Genomic DNA, 18685 nt, shown 5'->3' with positions numbered 1-18685 from the left:
TGCTGGCAACAGTGATTTTCTCCGCCATTTCTGTTGGGCGACTGTTCTAAAAAGAAGCATTTTTAGACCAGGTTTGGACTGTAAGTTCAAGATGGAGGGCGTCTCCTGTAATTGTCTGTCTTAGCTTGTTGCAGAATGACTTTTCTTTCAGAAGTTTGAGGTGGAGATCCAGCTGGGCAAGCTAAAAGTACGGTCAAGTGGATTCAAATTCCTTGGATGGACTTTCAGGCCCATTTGCCTGTAAAAGTCCATTTCAGTGAGTGAATGGATGTTAGGCATAGGGCCCATTCTGGTATTCTAAAAGTCGACAGGGAAAACAAAATGTGACCTGGTTGAGTACTGAACAGTATTGAGCAGTATTCTTTATATTCTTATCCCTCTGCTGGAAATAAGTGGAATTTTTCATTAGTTTCTTCACATTAGTGTGTCAGGGCTTGTAGGCACTGAGTGCTAGTAAGTCTTAAACAGAGTCCTGAAAGAATAGTGCTGCACAGGATGTTGTCGCTGAAGGAAAAGCCTTGGTGCAACTTCATATAGAGGACCGTAAAACATTCTGTCTCCTGAAATTGTCATTTACATAAAAGCGGAGTTTTCTTGCTAGTTGCATCCACCACAGGGCATTTTGGTAACCTTTTGTCCTTGTTTTGGCAATTCGAATAGAAAGTTTTTGTCCTCTCCCCCACAACCCCCACCCTGACCCCAATTTCATCTTTCAAGCTCTACTACACCAGATGATGTATTTATTTATTATTATTTTTTTTTACATTGTTTTTAAAGTAAAACCTGCTTCTGGAAGTAAAAACAATCACTCTTTTGTAGCTCAATAGTGGCATACCAGCCAGCCGGAGACAACAGCCACACCTTTGATGTCACAGCCATGTTCAAGTCCATTGGGATTTTCCTTGGGATCTTCAGTGGATCTTTCGCAATGGGTGCCGCTACTGGCGTGGTGACAGCTTTAATATCCTTTTTTTAATTTTCCTTGTTAACCTAACAAAGTGGTTGAATACTGTATTCCATGGTCTCTCCTAATTCCATAATTGTCACTGTGTTATAATTATTAACCTTATAACCAAGTACTTGGCTTGAAAACGTTAGGCAGTCATCTTTTCCGATAGATAAATAAAGGAATTTCATCGTTTTGCATTCAGCTCCATGCCCTCAAACTTTCACTCAAAGAGTCTAATTAGAGACAGTGACCCCTCCAAGATTGTAGACTAAATTGATAAAAGGTAAATATATTTCACAGAGCCTCGGAGTATTCTGCACTACTCTTCGTTTGCTCTTTGTAGAATAGGACGAATAGAAATGTGCGACCACGATGCCTATTGAACAAAAGAGGCTTCCTGGGTTTAGACAGATGGGAGTTCATCTCAGCTCTTAACCGATTTTAACCTTCTGTTCCAGAGTCTTTGGCATTGCCACCAGTCTGCCACTGGAAATGTTGGGCAAGCCATTCTTATGTTCGTTCAAAAAACACTTCCTGATTGCCTCCTGCATGCCAGATGCTACGCTCTGGGCATCAAAGATGGACAAGACAAATGTGGCCTCTGCCTTCCTGGTGCTGCCTGTATAGGAGCACCGACATTTCGCCTGTGGACCTTTAGTGTAGGAAGGTGGCAGGTGGGGACAGCAGGGAAGATGAGTGGGACTAGATGACCTCTAAAGAGCTTCCAGTTCGAGAACTGTAAGATATTTTTATATAAAACAAATACTCTTTGGGGCACCTGGCTGACTCAGTCAGTAGAGCGTGTGACTCTTGATCTCAGGGTTGTGAGTTCAAGCCCCACATTGGGTGTAGAGGCTACTTAAAAGTAAAATCTTTTAAAAAAAATTTTTAAATCTTTATTTATTTTTGAGAGAGAGACAGAGTGTGAGCAGGGGAGAAGCAGAGAGAGAGGGAGACACAGAATCCGAAGTGGACTCCAGGTCCCGAGCTGTCAGCACAGAGCCCGATGCGGGGCTCAAACTCACGAACCGTGAGATCGTGACCTGAGCCGCAGTCGGACGCTCAATCAACTGAGCCGCCCAGGCGCCCCAAAAGCAAAATCTTAAAAAAAAAAAAAAAAAAAAAAGAAACTTTTTTCAAGGATCTGTAAGTTTGCTCTACTTCAGCTTTGCGCTGGAAGGGACTTGTCTTATGGCTTTTTACAGGTGAACTGAGGCACAAAGAGACAGTAAGATGTTCTGAAGGAGGAACCAGTATCACTGCCCGTTAACAATCTCCTTGAGAGTAGGGAGTATATCTTGTTAGGAATCTTTTTGTTGTGGTGCACAGTTGTTGAAGCGAATGTAGACTCCAGTCTGAGATTTGTCACAGGTCTACACAGGCCCTTCTCCCCTTGACTAACAGAATACTTTTGAGATTAGTATACATGGGTGACGTGCCTCAGTTGCTTCATCATGGACTACTCTGCATCACAGAGGTGCTAGGGGATCAAATGAACATGAAATCTCATGGAAATGCCATGTTCTGAGTGAATGTAAATCGCTATAATTACGGAAGCTGTCTTGCTTCGGGTTGCAGATTTATAATCAGAGCTGGCATGTTGTGTGTCTGCTCTGTCACTCCCGTCTCTGCCTGTCCTTTATGATGTGGTTTCCGGCAAGGCATGCGATACCCATAAAACGATTGGATTGACAAAACTGCGGCTTCCTCACGGAAGCAAAGACTGCTGACTCCTCAGTATGACGCTCATTTTAAGAGTTCCTTCGCTTTGGTGCCTCCTTATTCTGTGACTTTTGTGTTAGACTGGAGAACCCTTCTTGCGTGGTTGCCTTGCTTCGACTTTTATTTTTTTTTTCTAGTCGCACTTCTGTATCACGAGATCTTGTTATCAACCTTGACGGTCTTACGTGACAAAGTTCACCAAATTACGGGAGTTCCATTTGTTGGAGACAGGCTTGTTCTTCTTGATGTCCTGGAGTACTTTCCTCTTGGCTGAAGCGTGGGGTTTCACAGGTAGGGTCCTTGCCCCTTTTCATTGTAAACGTTCACAGGGAGTGACTTTAGCAGTCATTTTTTTTTTTCTACCTGTGGGCAGAGCTTCTAATATTTGAACAAACTCGTTAGGGTTGGGATTTACGCAGTTACTTCATGGTATAAAAAGAAAAGATTTTTAACGGAAGTGGTTCCTCTTAACAAAGTAAGTGACAACTGCAAATTCCAACACTGAGCATATGATCTTCTGTGAAGTAAAAGCCTCACTCTGAAAGTCGGGAATTCTCCTTTGATGTGAACTTGGAACTTGTTGTCTTTATAGGTGTGGTTGCAGTGTTGTTCTGCGGCATCACACAGGCCCATTACACGTACAATAATCTGTCCACAGAGTCTCAGCATAGAACTAAACAGGTAAGACAAACTTTAGTTTGTGAATAAACTTTTCCTCCTTGCAGCAAAACAGGAGTCTTTTTTTTTTTTTTGTTACTGAAAAATCATCTTTAGTTGGTTCCAAACAATGCCTATTCATTTCAGCTTCTCTCACTTTGACTCTGGAAATCGATGGGGGTTGAAGGGTGGCAGCTCTTAGGTTAGAGATAGTTCAGCAGAAAAGCGAGGGGTCATTAGTATCGTGGCTCCAGCGATCAGTTAGCTTCCTTTCCTTGTTTTCCTAAGAGGAACGTTTTGGAAATTCGTTCAGGTCTGACCAGAAGTACCTCCGGGTGATAGAAATAAGGTTCATTTCTGACCCGACTGGGTCTGCTGCCGGGTGACCCAGAGAAGAGGAGATCGACTTCCTTTCAGGCACTTCACAGCCGCTGTGTTTCCAGGAACGTCAGCTACACCAGTGCTTGGGTTTCCCATGGTATTGAATGATCAGTTGTGCAGGGTACCTGAAGGGAGTTCTAAAGGAAATAGACGTAGGGTTTTCTAGTCTTACAAAGTGTATGGAACGAGTGGATGAACAATATGTAATGTCTGGAATAGAAACCAACGCATGCCCGATTATGGTTATATCGAGAAATCGAAGCTTTCCGTTTTCCCAAGTGATTAGAACACAGTGAGATTACCCGGGAAAGGACTCCTCTGATAAAGCAGGAGCAGATGTCCTAATTCTTTTTTTCTTTCTTCTGGAGCCAGAAATGTAGCATATGAACCTGTGCTTTTTTCTAACTCCTCAAGAGATTAGACTTTTCTTCCCCAAGCATATGCACTGGGGCTACAAATCCCTTTTACAAATTCATTCACTTCATTAAGTGTAGAGAAGAAAATCAGCTGGGGTATTTGGCATTTTTTCTAGGCAATGAGGTGGGGAATTCAGAAACAACAAGGCAGGAGTTTCCAGTCTTATTGGTGATATGAAGCTTGTATAGCAGTAAAAAAAAAAAAGTCCCAGATTAATAGAACTTCTAGATTCTGTGTTTCAGATGATATGTCCTACAAGAGGTCAGAGAAGTGGAGAGAGGGTTTGAGGCCTGAAGAGGCGGGAAAACTATCAGAGAAGAAATGGTACACCTAGAAAGATAGGAAGGATTCAGAAAAGCCTAGAAAAAGCATAAGCATAAGAAAAAAAACCCACAGGGAAATAATACCAGCAAAGGTGGAAACAGAAAGTAGGTAACCTTAGCGAATAGAAGCAGTGAAGTGTGGCCCCGGGGGTTGGCAGTCAATGACCAGACCTGCCTGTAAGGTCTGTGAGCTGAGGATGATGTTTACATTTCCCCAGTGGTTGGAAACAGATCGAAAGAAGAAGAATATTTTGTGACACATGAAAATTATATGAAATCCAGATTTCGGTGTCCACTAGTAGTTTTCTTGGCACACTGCCACACCCTTGTTTTTTTTTTTTTTTTTTTAGCATGTAGTCCGTGGCTGCTTTTGTGCTTCATTGGCAGAATTGAGTGACTGTGACAGGGACCGTGTGGCCTGCAAAGCCTCAAATATTTACTTTCCCTTTGGTCCTTCCCAGGAAAAGTTTGCCAACCCTTGGTGTTGTGGATTAAAACAGAGATTCCGTGTTGTTCCAAATCCTGGTTCCAGTACTTGCTGGCTGTGTGACAGGGGCAAGTTACATAACTTCTCTGTGCTTCAGTTTTATTATCTTTAAAATGAGGATAATCATAATACCTAGCTCATGGAGTTGTGAGATTAAAACAAGATAATGCTTGTAAACGTCGCAAGCATAGTACCAGGCGCATGATAAAAACTGTCTTAGCTATTAAACTAAAAAAGTTTAGCTTGATAATTAAGCAAATGAGTAACTAATAATAATAGTATATTAAGTCATTTAAAGTAAATTAAATATATACTTACTTATTTCCATTTTTAATTCCCATTTTTCAAGAATGAGGCAACTCCGGTTTAGAAAGGTTAACTTGCCCGGAGCTACACAGCCAGCTAGTGGGAAAAGCAGGATTCAAGCCAAGGCATTTTGACCCCCGGGCCCATGTTGTTACTTAACCACTACCCTGTTTAGTGGGCCAGAGGGCTCACGTTCAAGAGCAGTGGTAGATAACTCTGATGGACCGAGGGATGTGGATTACAGAGGGCCTGGAATTCATTCAGTCGGCAAATCTTGAATCCCTATCGTGTCAGTAACACTTGACAGGCAGTGGTGTGAAGTGGTGGGGGTGGGCAGGCAGCAGGGGAGGGGACAGAGCATGTGGCTATAACGCGTAAGCCCCTGCTCCCTAAATGAGGGCTAAGACCCGAGTCAAAAGTGAAATCACACAAGGAGGTGATACAAGACTTGTCATGAAGCGTTCAATGCCAAGAGAAGAGAATTTGAACTAGATATTCCAGCCTAAAAGAGGGAAGGGTCTTCAAACTGCCATGCTGAGAGAGACCCCCTGGGTGAGGGTGCAGGATGGGGGCGTCAGGGACACAGTCAGGGGCCCTTTGCAGCAGTAGGGGCGGGCGGTGATGAAAGCCAGAAAGACAGACTAAGGCAGTGGCAGGGATGGCAAGGAACATCCCCAGAGAACACTTCACAAGGTTTGGAGAAGGAAGAGGAGAATGACTGAACATGGGGATTGGGCAAAGGAAGCCAATGGAGGGACATGCGGAGGCGACATTTCTGGCTTTCTCCGTGGGACCAGAAGCGTCATGTCTACGTTTGCTCCCCTCTGAAGCACATATTTTGGGGATGTACGTGGGCTTTACCTAGGGGAAGGGTCTGCTTCATTATCTTAGTGATAGTCATGTTTTCAAATGATGTAACTTAATGCACTTACTGGACTAACCTTTTAAAATTTCGTTTCAGTTGTTTGAGCTTCTCAATTTCTTGGCAGAGAATTTCATCTTCTCCTACATGGGACTGACACTGTTCACCTTCCAGAACCATGTCTTTAACCCGACATTTGTAGTAGGTGCATTTGTATCCTTTGTTATGTGTTCTATTTTGAAAACTTGTTTTCACTTGAGGCTTGCGCTTGTTTTCTGGAGGGGTGGTTGATAAGAATACATTTAAATATATGAAACTTTCCTCTGAGTAAAACGAATAAGGATTTCGACTCTTGTTCCTATTCTACTGTATTCCATTCTCTCTTTGTTGTTGTTGAGTGCACAGATAACACAGGTCAAAATGACAGAAGGAAGTCCCTACCCATCCCGCCAGTCCCCCAGAATACAACTGTCCTCTGTCATTGAAGGGGAGAGAGAAAGAGTGGGTCCTGGGGAAGAGTTTGCACTCTGCTCCCTAAGGCAGTGGTTGCAGGAGGGTGAAAGGCCGACGGAGGCTGCTTTCTTCTGTCTTAGTCTCTGTCTCTGTCTTTAAAAAGCAGTCGAAATGGAAAAGCTGAGTCCATGAAAGCGAGTGCCAGCCTCGGGAGAAAGCAGGTGAAAATGGAATCTAACACATGTGGAGAGGGGTTGGCCTCCAGAGGGAGGAGGCACAGCTCCACCGTTGTCCCAGGAGAGGACAGGGCGTGTAAAGATGGCCGCTGTACACGAGTAAGATGGCATTCCTGCCTGCTGGCTTCTATTTTTATCTGTGGAGTAGGAGGTGGGAGCACCTGCTGAGAAGGAGGTAGGAGCAGGCGGCCTATCAGTTTTCTGTTGTAGAACAAATTAGCCTAAAATTTAGCAGCTTAAAACAACAAATATGTATTACCTCACACAATCTCTGAGGGTCAGGAATCCGGGAACAGCCTAGCTGGGTTCTGGCACAAAGATCTCTTGTGAGGTTACTGTCTCGCTCTGGGCTGGAACTGCACTCTCTCAGGACTTGACCGAGGGTGGGGGATCCTCCCCAGGCTCACTCACATGGCTGTTAGCTGGAGGCCTAAGTTTTTCTCCAGGGACTTCTCCATGGGGCAGCTCACAACATAGCTTCCCCCAGAGGGAGAGCGTCAAGATGGAAGCCGAAGTGTCTTTTATAACCTAATCTAGGAAGTGACCATCATCCCTTCCACCACATCCTATTGGTCACACAGATGGACGCTGATACAGTGTGAGTAGGGACTACACAGAGGGGCGAGTACTAGGAGGCGGGGATCATTGGGAGCCATCTTGGAGGCTGTCTTCCACAGGTAATAGGAGTTTGGAGGAGATTTGGAAATAGTTGTAGAGAGTGGGGGAGCGAGTGAGCGAGTGAATTGACCAAAGAAATGCTGTGGGATTGCTGAGCGGTATTAGGGACCCATTTGGGTTTGAGGAATAGGTAACTGACAGTGGAATCAGTCTGCCCTGTTGTACTATTGTGTCCAGGAGTACTTGGCTGGCAGCATGAAGAAGACTGAGATGGGTCCTTGCAGGTTTGGGGTCTAGTTCAGTGACTACAGTGAAATCCCAGAGAGGGGCAGATGAATCCAGGGTATAGGGAAGAGTGTTATTTTTTAATTTCTTTTTCTTAAGCTTTTTTTTTTTTTTTATTTTGAGAGAGAAAGAGAGCGTGAGTGGGGGAGAGGGAGAGAGAGAATCCCAAGCAGGCTCCGTGCTGTCAGCATGTAGCCCGACTCAGGGCTCGATCTCACAAACTGTGAGATCATGACCTGTGCCGGAATCAAGAGTCGAGACACTTAACCAGCTGAGCCACCCGGGCGCCCCGGGAAGAGTGTTAATAAGATGTGGCTGAGAATGGAAGTAAAGAGGAGAGAGGGCTGGACTGGTTGTTTGAGGGAAGAGTTGAGAACTCTTTGCGTGGGAGGTCCCAGGGAGGTGGGGGAACCATCCGAGTGGGATAGATAAACAAACATGGAAGCAGAGAGTGTGGTTGGGGGTGAGATGTTTGAATTAGTGGTTTCCAAAAGAAATAGTTTTAAAAACTGCTTCAGAATGAAGTTTCTGCCAAAGAGATTAGCAGAGGGGCGCCTGGGTGGCTCAGTCGGTTGAGTGTCCGACTTCGCTCAGGTCATGATCTCACGGTCCGTGAGTTCGAGCCCCGCGTCAGGCTCTGTGCTGACAGCTCAGAGCCTGGAGCCCGCTTCAGATTCTGTGTCTCCCTCTCTGTCTGCCCTTCCCCCATTCATGCTCTGTCTCTCTCTGTCTCAAAAATAAATAAACATTAAAACAAAAAAAAACAGATTAGCAGAAATATTTTTTAAATTAAGACTTTAAGCAGCATGTCTGTGAAAGTGAGGTCTTACTGAAATGCCATTCTGGAGTGTTTTCGTCTTCTGGGAACGAACTTCAGGCAAAAAAGAGAAAACCCTATAAATAAGAGAGGAACCCTAGCTGGAAGACTCCCATGAGACCAGTATAACTTCCTGTCCTGCCAGTCTTTGAAAATTTTTTGAGCAGTCAAGTGGCTTGATCCACTATACTTCTCCAGAAACGAGGCTAAATATTCTCCATAGGTTTCTGAGTCTGTTAGGAATTCCGGTTCCTCGGTACAAACGCCTACCATGAACATTGACTTTTACCGGGAGAGAGTTGTCCTCTGCTGCCTCTATCAGTTCGGATGTAGGTTTGGTTTTATGTGACAGTGACCCAAATTAACCCAGGTTGAAGCAAGGTAGAAGTTTCTTTCTTTCTCATGTAAAAGTCTGAACTGGTGTGGCAGCTCTACCTCACAAAGTCATCAGGGACCCATGCAGCCTCCTTGCAACCATCCTTGGGGAATTGCCCTTTCTCTTAGGGGCCAAGGTGGCTCAGCCCTGTGTCCGCCGATTCTTTTTAAGGACGTGACCCAAGATAGGTACACATCATTTCCACTTTAACATCCATTGGGTTACACTTACCTACAAGAGAGGCTGGGAATTACATTCTCTATCTAGGTGCCCATGTACACAGATGAAAATTGGAGGCGGAAGTGAGGAGTGTGTCCTCCTAGAGAGGAAGGGAAAGATAGATATTGGGGATAAAACTAGCAGTCACTGCCATGTTGGCCCACATGTTATTTTGTTTTTTCTTTTTTCAAGGAATCACTATTTTTTATTTTTTTAAGTTTATTTATTTATTTTTGAGAGAGAGAGAGAGAGAGAGAGAGAGAGAGAGACTGCACAAGTGGGGGAGAGGCAGATAGGGAGAGAGAGAATCCCAAGCAGGCTCAAACCCATGAAACCATGAGATCATGACCTGAGCCAAAACCAGGAGTCAGGTGCTTAACTGACTGAGCCACCCAGGCGCCCCACGGAATCGCTATTTTTAATGGTCTTTGTAGTCTAGAGTAGTTTTAGATTTACAGAAAAATTGTGAGCATAATACAGAAAGCTCTCATATACCCCATGCCCAGGTTCCCCTGTTATTAACATCTCACATTAGCATGGTGCACTTGTCACAGTTCGTGAACCAATATTGGCACATTATCATCACCTGAAGCTCATACTTTATTCAGGCTCTCAGAATTTTTCCCTCATGGCCTTTTCCTCGTCCAAAATCCCATCCACGATGCCACATTTCATTTAGTTGTCATGCTTTGTTAAGTTCTGGTCGACCGTGTCGGTTTTGCAAACTTGTTTTTGATGACCCTTGATAGTTTTAAGGGGCTACTGGTAAAATGTTTTGCAGGGCATGTCCCAACCAGAATTTGTCTGACATCTTCCCCGTGATTAGCCTGGGGTTGTGCATTCTTTGGGAGGAAGTCACAGAGGTAAGGTGCCATTCTCCTCGCGTTGAATCAAAGGTACATACTTGCAGGCATGTTAATAATGTTGGCGTCAGCCTTAATCACTTGATTGAGATAGTGTTGGTCAGGCCACTCCACTGTAAAGTTACTCATTTTCCCCCTTTCTATATCGTACCGCTTAGATGGAGTCCATCTCCTCAAGGAGTTCTTTCCATGGGGTATTTATCTGTCCCCCTCCATTTATTGTTTTCTTGTCATTTATATCAGGATGGACTCAATGGTATTTATTTTATGCTTTGGGTCATGATACATTACTACTTTCTAAAATCTTGTTGCCCAAACTGTTCCTGCTTTGGCCATTTGGAACTCTTTCAGTGGGTACTTTGTCCCTTTGTCCCCTTACCACCATCGTTATGTGTTTTGAATTTTTTTAAGTTTATTTATTTTGAGAGACAGCGCATGAGCGGGAGAGGGGCAGAGAGAGAGGGAGAGAGAGAGAATCCCAAGCAAGCTCTGAACTGTCAGCATAGAGCACAGTGCAGGGCTCGAACCCACAAACCATGAGATCCTGACCTGAGCTGAAACCAAGAGTCGGATGCTTAACTGACTGAGCCACCCAGGGGCCCCGAAGTTTTGTTTTTTGTTTTTTGTTTTAAGTAGGCTTCACACTCAGCGTGGAGCCCAACACAGGGCTTGAACTCACAACCCTGAGATTAAGCCCTGAGCTGAGATCAAGAGTCAGATGCTTAACTGACTGAGCCACCCAGGCACCCCTTGAACACTTCCTTACTTCCTAGGGAAGATGCTTCACACTCTTCTTGTATATTTTCTGCCCTAGCCTTGAATCAGCCATTTTTCCAAGGATCCCTGGTTCCTCTTATTGGGGAATGGTATTAGATATCAGGATCTGGGCTGTAGTGTATTCAGTGCCATTGAGGTATCCTGGCTTCTAGGCCCTCTCAGCTGACACAGGGAGGAAATATGTATGTATATGCTAGCTGCTATATGTGCGTATATCTATAAATACGTATGTAACCATCCGTATGTCTGTTAAGCTAAACATAAGTTCATACTGATGTCTCCAACTCTAATCTGTTACCATGTGCATCATCCTGGCCGCCTCCTCTTGACTGATCTGTGAACTCCGATTCCAATAGTGAGAAACCTGGCTCCCACCATTGGAGACCAAACTTCTGAAGATGGTCTTTCACCATCTTGAATGTGTAGTCTAAATAGCATTAATGGTAAAAAAGAAATTTGCCTTAACCTATTAATTTTAGGTTGCTATTTTCTTGGGAAGAGCTGCTAATATTTACCCCTTGTCCCTCTTACTTAATTTGGGTAGAAGAAGTAAGATTGGATCAAATTTTCAGCACATGATGATGTTTGCTGGTAAGTTGTAACTTTCCCTCTCTTAGCCTACTCCAAGAAGCCACTCACCACACATATGCCAACTTGATTTTAAATGGAAATGATGTGCTAGTAAGATGAGACTCCCTGAAATGTGGAAGTCGCAACCTCCAATAGAAAATTCTTTTTATAGTGTCCGATTCCCTTCTGTGAGAATGTTTTTCTGGTTTCAAATTCCTGGTTTAGAAATACAGCACATGTAGTGGAAAAGATAAAGATTAATGTATTTTCACACAAAAACCTGTTACGTATTTACGACAGCTGTATTCACAATTGCCAAAATCTGGAAATAGCCCAGTGGGTGAATGAATAGGCAAACTGTAGGATGTCCATGAGGCCACGGAGTGCTCCTCAGCACTGAAACACCAAACTGTGGATAAGCACAACATGGACGAACCCTCAGGGCATCGTGCAGAGTGAAAGAAGCCAGTCTCAAAAGGTTACATTCTCAAAAAAGACAAAAGCGTAGTGATGGAGAAATAGCTCGGGGGTTGGCAGGGGTTTGGCAGGGTGACAGAGAGGTTGGGCTAAAACTGTGTGGCCCCAAGGAATTCGGGGAGGGGGTTGGTGAGGGCGACGACACTGTTCTGTGTCTTAGTCGTGGTCGTGGCCACACACTTTGATGCATCATCAAAGCGCATGGGACTGTACCCCAGAAAAGAGTAGATTTTAGTATATGTGAACTTAAAAATAAAATGTTAACTATTATTAAAAGGTCAGGGCATGTCAGTATCATCTGCTAATTCTCTTTATCTGTGTATGCTTTCGTATGTTCATGTAGTTGTTCATGTGCTTCTGAGTTCTCAGAATGTGCTTTATTTCTCTGAATTTATGAAGCTCGCGTTGGTAATGAGTTATCGAAGGAAAAGACCTCTTCCGTTCCCTTCTAGGCCTCCGCGGCGCAATGGCATTTGCTTTGGCCATTCGGGATACTGCAACTTACGCACGGCAGATGATGTTCAGCACCACGCTTCTGATTGTGTTTTTTACTGTATGGGTATTTGGCGGCGGCACAACTGCCATGCTGTCATGCTTGCATATAAGGTAGGTAGCGCCTGGGGACCTCATTTGCAGTTAAATGATCATTCAGGGGGTTTTTTCTTTTAATTAGGAGAAAATTCTAAGCTTTGACGAATGTATGAGGTTTTATTTCTTTCCTTTAAAAAAGTATACAACGTAGTACGGAGAAAATGGGAAATGGGCAAAAGAAAGTTGTTCACACTTCGAGGGATGTCCTTCCAAGATCTCTTGCTGTGCATTATATATATATATTTTTTAACAAAAAAGGGGCAACGCTACAGGGATTCTTGTAAAGTGATTTTTAAATGTAATCTAGCATGGACATTTATGTCAGTAAATATATTTACATCATAATTTAGTGGCTGCATACATCATAAGTTATTTAAACAAATCCCTGTCTTTGGACTTTTGCATTGTTTCTAGGATTTTTCTAGTAGCATTAACATTTGAGGATTTGCTATTAGTATTACCATTAACAGTGTGAATGTTCATAAACGCATACACCAATGTGCATTTGTTTGATCATTTCCTAAGGATCCATTCCTAGGAGTGGAGTTGCTTAATCAAAGGATATGCATATATTTAAGGCTTTTGACCCATATCACCCGATCAAATCAAAACTGTTTCTTCTTATCTGCAGCCTGTGAGACAATCCAGTTTGTCCCAACCCTAATCAGTCCTAGACATTATCTTTCTCTCTCAACTTTATGATCACCACTGTTGCTAACCTGACAACCCAAGGCTAAGATTGTGAAGTGTTAAATGCATACTCATTAATGTATTCAGTTGGAAAGCTCCCTGTATCTCAAGAGTTCTGCATTGTTTCCATGGATACAGCAGCCTGTGTTGCTAAAGCTTTTGTAGATTTTAGTTCTGTGTTTGGCTGAAACTTCATAGACCCTCTACTGAGCCTCTAGAACATGTAGGGTTCATTAGAGAAAACAGCATTTAACATTTTATAAAATCTCTTCTCCATGTTTTTCATTCTATTATGCCTTTCTCTTTTTTATTTTATTTTATGTTATTTTTTTAATATGAAATTTATTGTCAAATTGGTTTCCATACAACACCCAGTGCTCATCCCAACAGGTGCCCTCCTCAATGCCCATCACCCACTTTCCCCTCCCTCCCACCCCCCCATCAACCCTGTTTATTCTCAGGGGTTTTTTTACATTTTTTTTTATCATTTATTTATTTTTCAGACAGATACAGAGCATGAACAGGGGAGGGTCAGAGACAGAGGGAGACACAGAATCTGAAACAGGCTCCAGGCTCTGAGCTGTCAGCACAGAGCCTGACGCAGGGCTCGAACTCACAGACCGTGAGATCATGACCTGAGCCGAAGTCGGACGCTTAACTGACTGAGCCACCCAGGCGCCCCTATTCTCAGTTTTTAAGAGTCTCTTATGGTTTGGATCCCTCCCTCTCTAACTTTTTTTTTTTCCTTCCCCTCCCCCATGGTCTTCTGTTAAGTTTCTCAGGATCCACATAAGAGTGAAAACATATGGTATCTGTCTTTCTCTGACTGACTTATTTCACTCAGCATAACACTCTCCAGTTCCATCCACGTTGCTACAAAAGGCCAGATTTCATTCTTTCTCATTGCCACGTAGTATTCCATTGTGTATATAAACCACAATTTCTTTATCCATTCGTCAGTTAATGGACATTTAGGCTCTTTCCATCATTTGGCTATTGTTGAAAGTGCTATTCTAAACATTGGGGTACAGGTGCCCCTATGCCTCAGCACTCCTGTATCCCTTGGGTAAATTCCTAGCAGTGCTATTGCTGGGTCATAGGGTAGATCGATTTTTAATTTTTTGAGGAACCTCCACACTGTTTTCCAGAGCGGCTGCACCAGTTTGCATTCCCACCAACAGTGCCAGAGGGTTCCCATGTCTCCACATCCTCGCCAGCATCTATAGTCTCCTGATTTGTTCATTTTGGCCACTCTGACTGGTGTGAGGTGATATCTCAGGGTGGTTTTGATTTGTATTTCCCTGATGAGGAGTGATGTTGAGCATCTTTTCATGTCATTATGCCTTTCTCTTAAACATTCTAAAGACCAGCCAGCCCTAAATCACACTTTGAATGTTGTTATTTTTGTCTTTATTTCTCTTTACTATTCAAACTCCTTTCTTCCAATTTCTGTGCTATTATGGCATATAATTGAAAATAATGTTCTTATAATTCTGATCATGACTTCAGGGAAGCCCTGGCATTTGTTGAGCACCTGCTATGTGCTGGGCATTGTGCTACGTGCATTTCACATATTTATCTTATCATAACACCTCCATTTTGCAAGTGAGGAAATAGTGGCTTTAGAAGTTTCTAAGCTGCTCAAGGTCATACAGAGAATGAAGTAGCAGACAGAGAAGCCTCCAGTTTCACCTTTCTCGTGGACTGTGCTGCATTGAGAAATGAGGGTGTTAAATTTCAGAAGGATTAAACTCCTTTCTTAAGAGCTTGTAGGTGAAGATTTTTCCTTATTCTACTGAGAACAAAATTAAATATAATTTATGAGAAATAATGCTGTCCAGTAGAGTCTCCGTTCTCTTTCCTGACTGACATCCACACAAAATTACCCATGCTTACCCCCCCTCCAAGAAAAACACCCCTTCTCATAGAGTTGAATCAATCTCACCAGCTCTGCAAGTGCCTTGGCCCATCTTGCCTGTCCCGTAGCATAGTTTGGCACTTAATTATATGCATTGCCTTACAGTGTTAGATTAGTTCTTTTTATTGTTGTTTTGGGGTTTTATGAACTCTGTGTGAGCAGAGGCTGGATTTTACGTTTCCTTTCCTCCCCTGAAATGTTTCTAGTGCAATTTTGAGGATGCTGATAAGTCCTTAAAGTTTAAGATTCATGCAGGCTTAGATCTGACTCTGGGTTCTTGCTCCTTCATTCACCAATTCTATGATCTTGGGCAAGTTCTTTAACCTTTGTGAGCCTGTTTCCTCATTTGTAACGTGTGTGTGATAGTACCTGCCTCCTCCAGGGTTGTTGTAAGGATTCAGTAAGCTAATGTCTGTAAAGCTCCTAGCACAACATTTCAAATGTACCTTTTATTCATTCATTTGATTAATACCAATGGATACCAACCATGCGCCAGGCACTGTTTTAGACTCTTACTGGTTCTCAGGTTGGGGGAGGGAAGGCATTTGGCAATGTCTAGAGACATTTTCGATTGTCACAATCCCAAGAGAGGAGGCTGCTCCTGGCATCTCGTTGGCAGAGGCTAAGGATGCCCCTTAATGTCTGGTAGTGCACAGAGCAGCACCCCACAACAAACAGTCATCTGGGCTGAAATATCAGTAATGCAAAGGTTAAAAGACCCTGCTCTGGAGGGAGGGATATAGTGGTAGCAATAAGATAGAAAAGGTCCCTGGTCTCATGGAATCTATACTTCAGCGGGAAAAGACAGACAATAAGCTAGTAAATGAATAAATGAAGAAAACAATTTAGATGGTATTAAATACTGTGACGACAAACACAGTACTGTGATAGTGACTGGGGATAGAGTGAACTTTATACCCAGAGGTAAGCTAAGGTCTCTCAGGTTCCATTTGAGCTCAGTCTACCTGAATGACAGGACATTGAGAGTTAAACAGTGAGCGAGAAGAAGAGTGGTCCAGGCAGTGGGGAAAGCAAGTGCAAAGGCCCTGAGGCAGGACGAACTTTGCCTGTATAATGAACAGAAAAAAAGCCCACATAGCTGGAAATAGTGATTGATGGGTAGGTAGGAAATGAGGTGGGCAAGACCCTACAGGGGCAGGAGTTGGCAAACATGTCCTGTAAAGGGCCAGATAGTAAATATTCTAGGCTCTACAGCCCATATGGTCTCTGTCTCCACTACTCAGCCCTAGCGTGAAAGCAGCCATAGATAATATGTAAATCAGTTGCGATGGCTGAGTTCCCAGCAAACAGGAGGCATACCAGATGTGGCCTCTGGGCCGTAGTTTGGGAAACCCTGCTATCTGGTCTTGTAGGACATGGTGAGGAGTTTGGATTTTAAAATCCGGTTGGAAATCGTGTAGGATTTTAAAGCAAGGGAGTGACGTGATCTGTTTTACGGTGTGAAAGGATCACTCCAGCTGTTGTGCGGACAAAGGGTCCTCAGTGAGCTGGAGCCAGCCAGCCAGCTTATCCCTGTGTCCTTTCAGGTAGTTTGTGACAGTCACACTTGGCTTCCTGTCATTTCCCGCACACACTTGGCAGTCCTCTGTCTCCGAGCCTTTGCTCCTACTGTTTCCTCTGCCTGGAATTCTCCTTCACCCCCAGGAAATAGCACAGCTCAGAGGCCTCCTCCCTTTGCCCTCTTCCAACGGAGCCACTCTTCCTTCCGTGTGCTTCCCGCGGGTATCTCTATGACAACGCTTATTTGGGTTGGCCTCGTGATGACAGGAGTGCTGTACGAACTGCTGTTTAGTGAGGATGAAGTGATGCATCAGATACCTTTAAAATCTTTAGATACATTTTCTCATTTAATCCTTGCATCAACTCTAAGTGGTGGATATTATCCCCATTTTCCAGGTGATAAACTTGGAGTTCATTGGACTGCATAACCCAAGTTCACACAGCTAGAAAGGGGCCGAGGCCAAACTGGAGCCCAGCTCTCCTTGATTGCAGAGCCCTTGGGGGATTGTGCTCTAGTTGTTTCTGTAGCCCCCACTAGTCTGTGAGCTCCTTGAGGGAAGGGGCTGTGTCTCATTCGTGTCTATGCCCTGTGCCTAGCACAGTGCCTGGCAGATAATAAATGCTCTGTAAATGTTTATTACGCTGACCTGGCTTCTAGTAACATTCTGAGTGTTACAAATGTGCTATCTCCAAGACCACTAGATGTCACTTTATGTACACAAATGGGTCCAGAGTTTAATATGGCTAAGAAGGTATTAAACAGCTTCTGGCCATTTAACACAGAAGAACTGAGCCTTTCTTTGAATTATGAATCTAGTCATGGCTGTCCGTTTTCAAGTACTTGACCATGATTCACTTGCCTTCCAGATGAGGTCTTGCATCATTTTCCTCCCTTCGGTGTGTTTGTATTCTGAGATGCTCCTGCTACAGCTTCTCACACTGCTGTTTTTTCTGTGTTGTCTGTAGTAGTGACCTTAATCGATAAACATTTGAGCACCTATTGTGTATCAGGTACTGTGCTAGACTCTGGGGATACAGAGATGAATTGAGACATGGCCTTTACCCTCAAGGAGCTCACAGTCTATTTGGGGAGACTGACAGGTAAATAATTATACTCTACTCTGCTAAGTGTTCTAATAGAGGAATCTAGAAAGTGCTGTGGAAGAATGGAGGAAAGAATGATTCCACCTGCAGGGGTTATAGAATGATTCGTTCGGAATTAGAAAAAGTTGTCGGGAACACATGAAGGGCCATGTGTTTCGGTTAGAGGGGATGGCCTGAGCAAAGGCATGGAGGCTTGGGAGAGGACAGGGGCCAGGGAGAGAAGGGGGTGGGAATGGCTAATAGAGGATATGTAGAGGAGAATGAGGAGAAATGAGAGTGGAGAGGTAGGTCAGAGTGGCAGGGGTCGCTAGTTTGTAGCATCTTCAAAGCCGCCCAAGGGGGTTTAGACTTGGCCCTGTCGCTTGTAAGCCACTCTCAGTCTTTTGCCAAGGGAATGACCCAGTGAGTTCCATGCTTTAGACACCTGACTCTAGGGGACAGCCTGGCAGCTGGACAACCTTTCGGCCGCTGCCTCCGACCTCATGAGTCAGAATGAGGCCTGAGCCCGAGCAGTTGGGATAGAAAGGAAAGAAGATTTGGGAAACGGTTTAGAGAAAGAATGAACAAAGTTGGTGGGTGCTGGTCTTGAGGGGAGAGAGGGGGGAATCAAAGAGAGCTTCATAATGAAGCTGTTCCCTGGGTTACGGAAAGCAGGAATTTTAAGCACATAAAAGATAATTATGAAGAACCGAGGCTAATATCTGTCCATTAGCCTATGAAAAAACACTGTAACCGGGCCCTCTCTTCGGTCATCATAACAGAATGTTGCCATGAGAACTGAGAGGTCCGAAAACACGCAGCTCCCTCCTGGAACTGCATTGTGCCCGCCTTATGTTTGGAACTAGCCAGCGGTTCCTATTCGGCAATCAGGGCGGCGCTGCTTTCCCCGACTCTGCTTCTAGTGCACTTCCATTCGGGGCCGAGAATGTTATTTTTCTGAAACTGGTCAGTGGGATTGCAGGAAGGGAATCATTAGTAGACCCTGCCTGCCTCAGGATCCAAGCTGTTGCTAAGGAAAGTGGCAGGGGCCAAAAATCGACATCAACAAGCAGAGAGAAGCAAGAAA

At 44.0% G+C, this 18685-nt stretch overlaps 1 protein-coding gene across 6 annotated transcripts in view; it reads left to right on the top strand.

Annotated features, from left to right (window-relative positions):
* The window catches only part of SLC9A6 (solute carrier family 9 member A6), a 62792-nt gene that overhangs the window by 29107 nt on the left and 15000 nt on the right, over window positions 1–18685 (top strand). For 5 of the 6 annotated variants that reach the window (XM_081792937.1, XM_081792935.1, XM_081792936.1 and 2 more), the window contains 6 exons: window positions 820–961; window positions 2857–2962; window positions 3264–3352; window positions 6204–6317; window positions 11228–11339; window positions 12248–12401. In XM_081792937.1, the coding sequence (XP_081649063.1) occupies window positions 820–961; window positions 2857–2962; window positions 3264–3352; window positions 6204–6317; window positions 11228–11339; window positions 12248–12401 (717 nt within the window). Of the gene's footprint in view, window positions 1–819; window positions 962–2856; window positions 2963–3263; window positions 3353–6203; window positions 6318–11227; window positions 11340–12247; window positions 12402–17526; window positions 17617–18685 lie in introns of all 6 variants that reach the window. The other variant, XM_081792939.1, reaches the window with a different exon arrangement.

This window comes from Panthera onca, chromosome X, assembly GCF_046562875.1.
Source record: "Panthera onca isolate mPanOnc1 chromosome X, mPanOnc1 haplotype 2, whole genome shotgun sequence".
NCBI lineage: Eukaryota > Metazoa > Chordata > Mammalia > Carnivora > Felidae > Panthera > Panthera onca.
The sequence above is the reverse complement of the archived record's forward strand: the minus strand, read 5'-3'. Positions and strand labels throughout refer to the sequence as shown.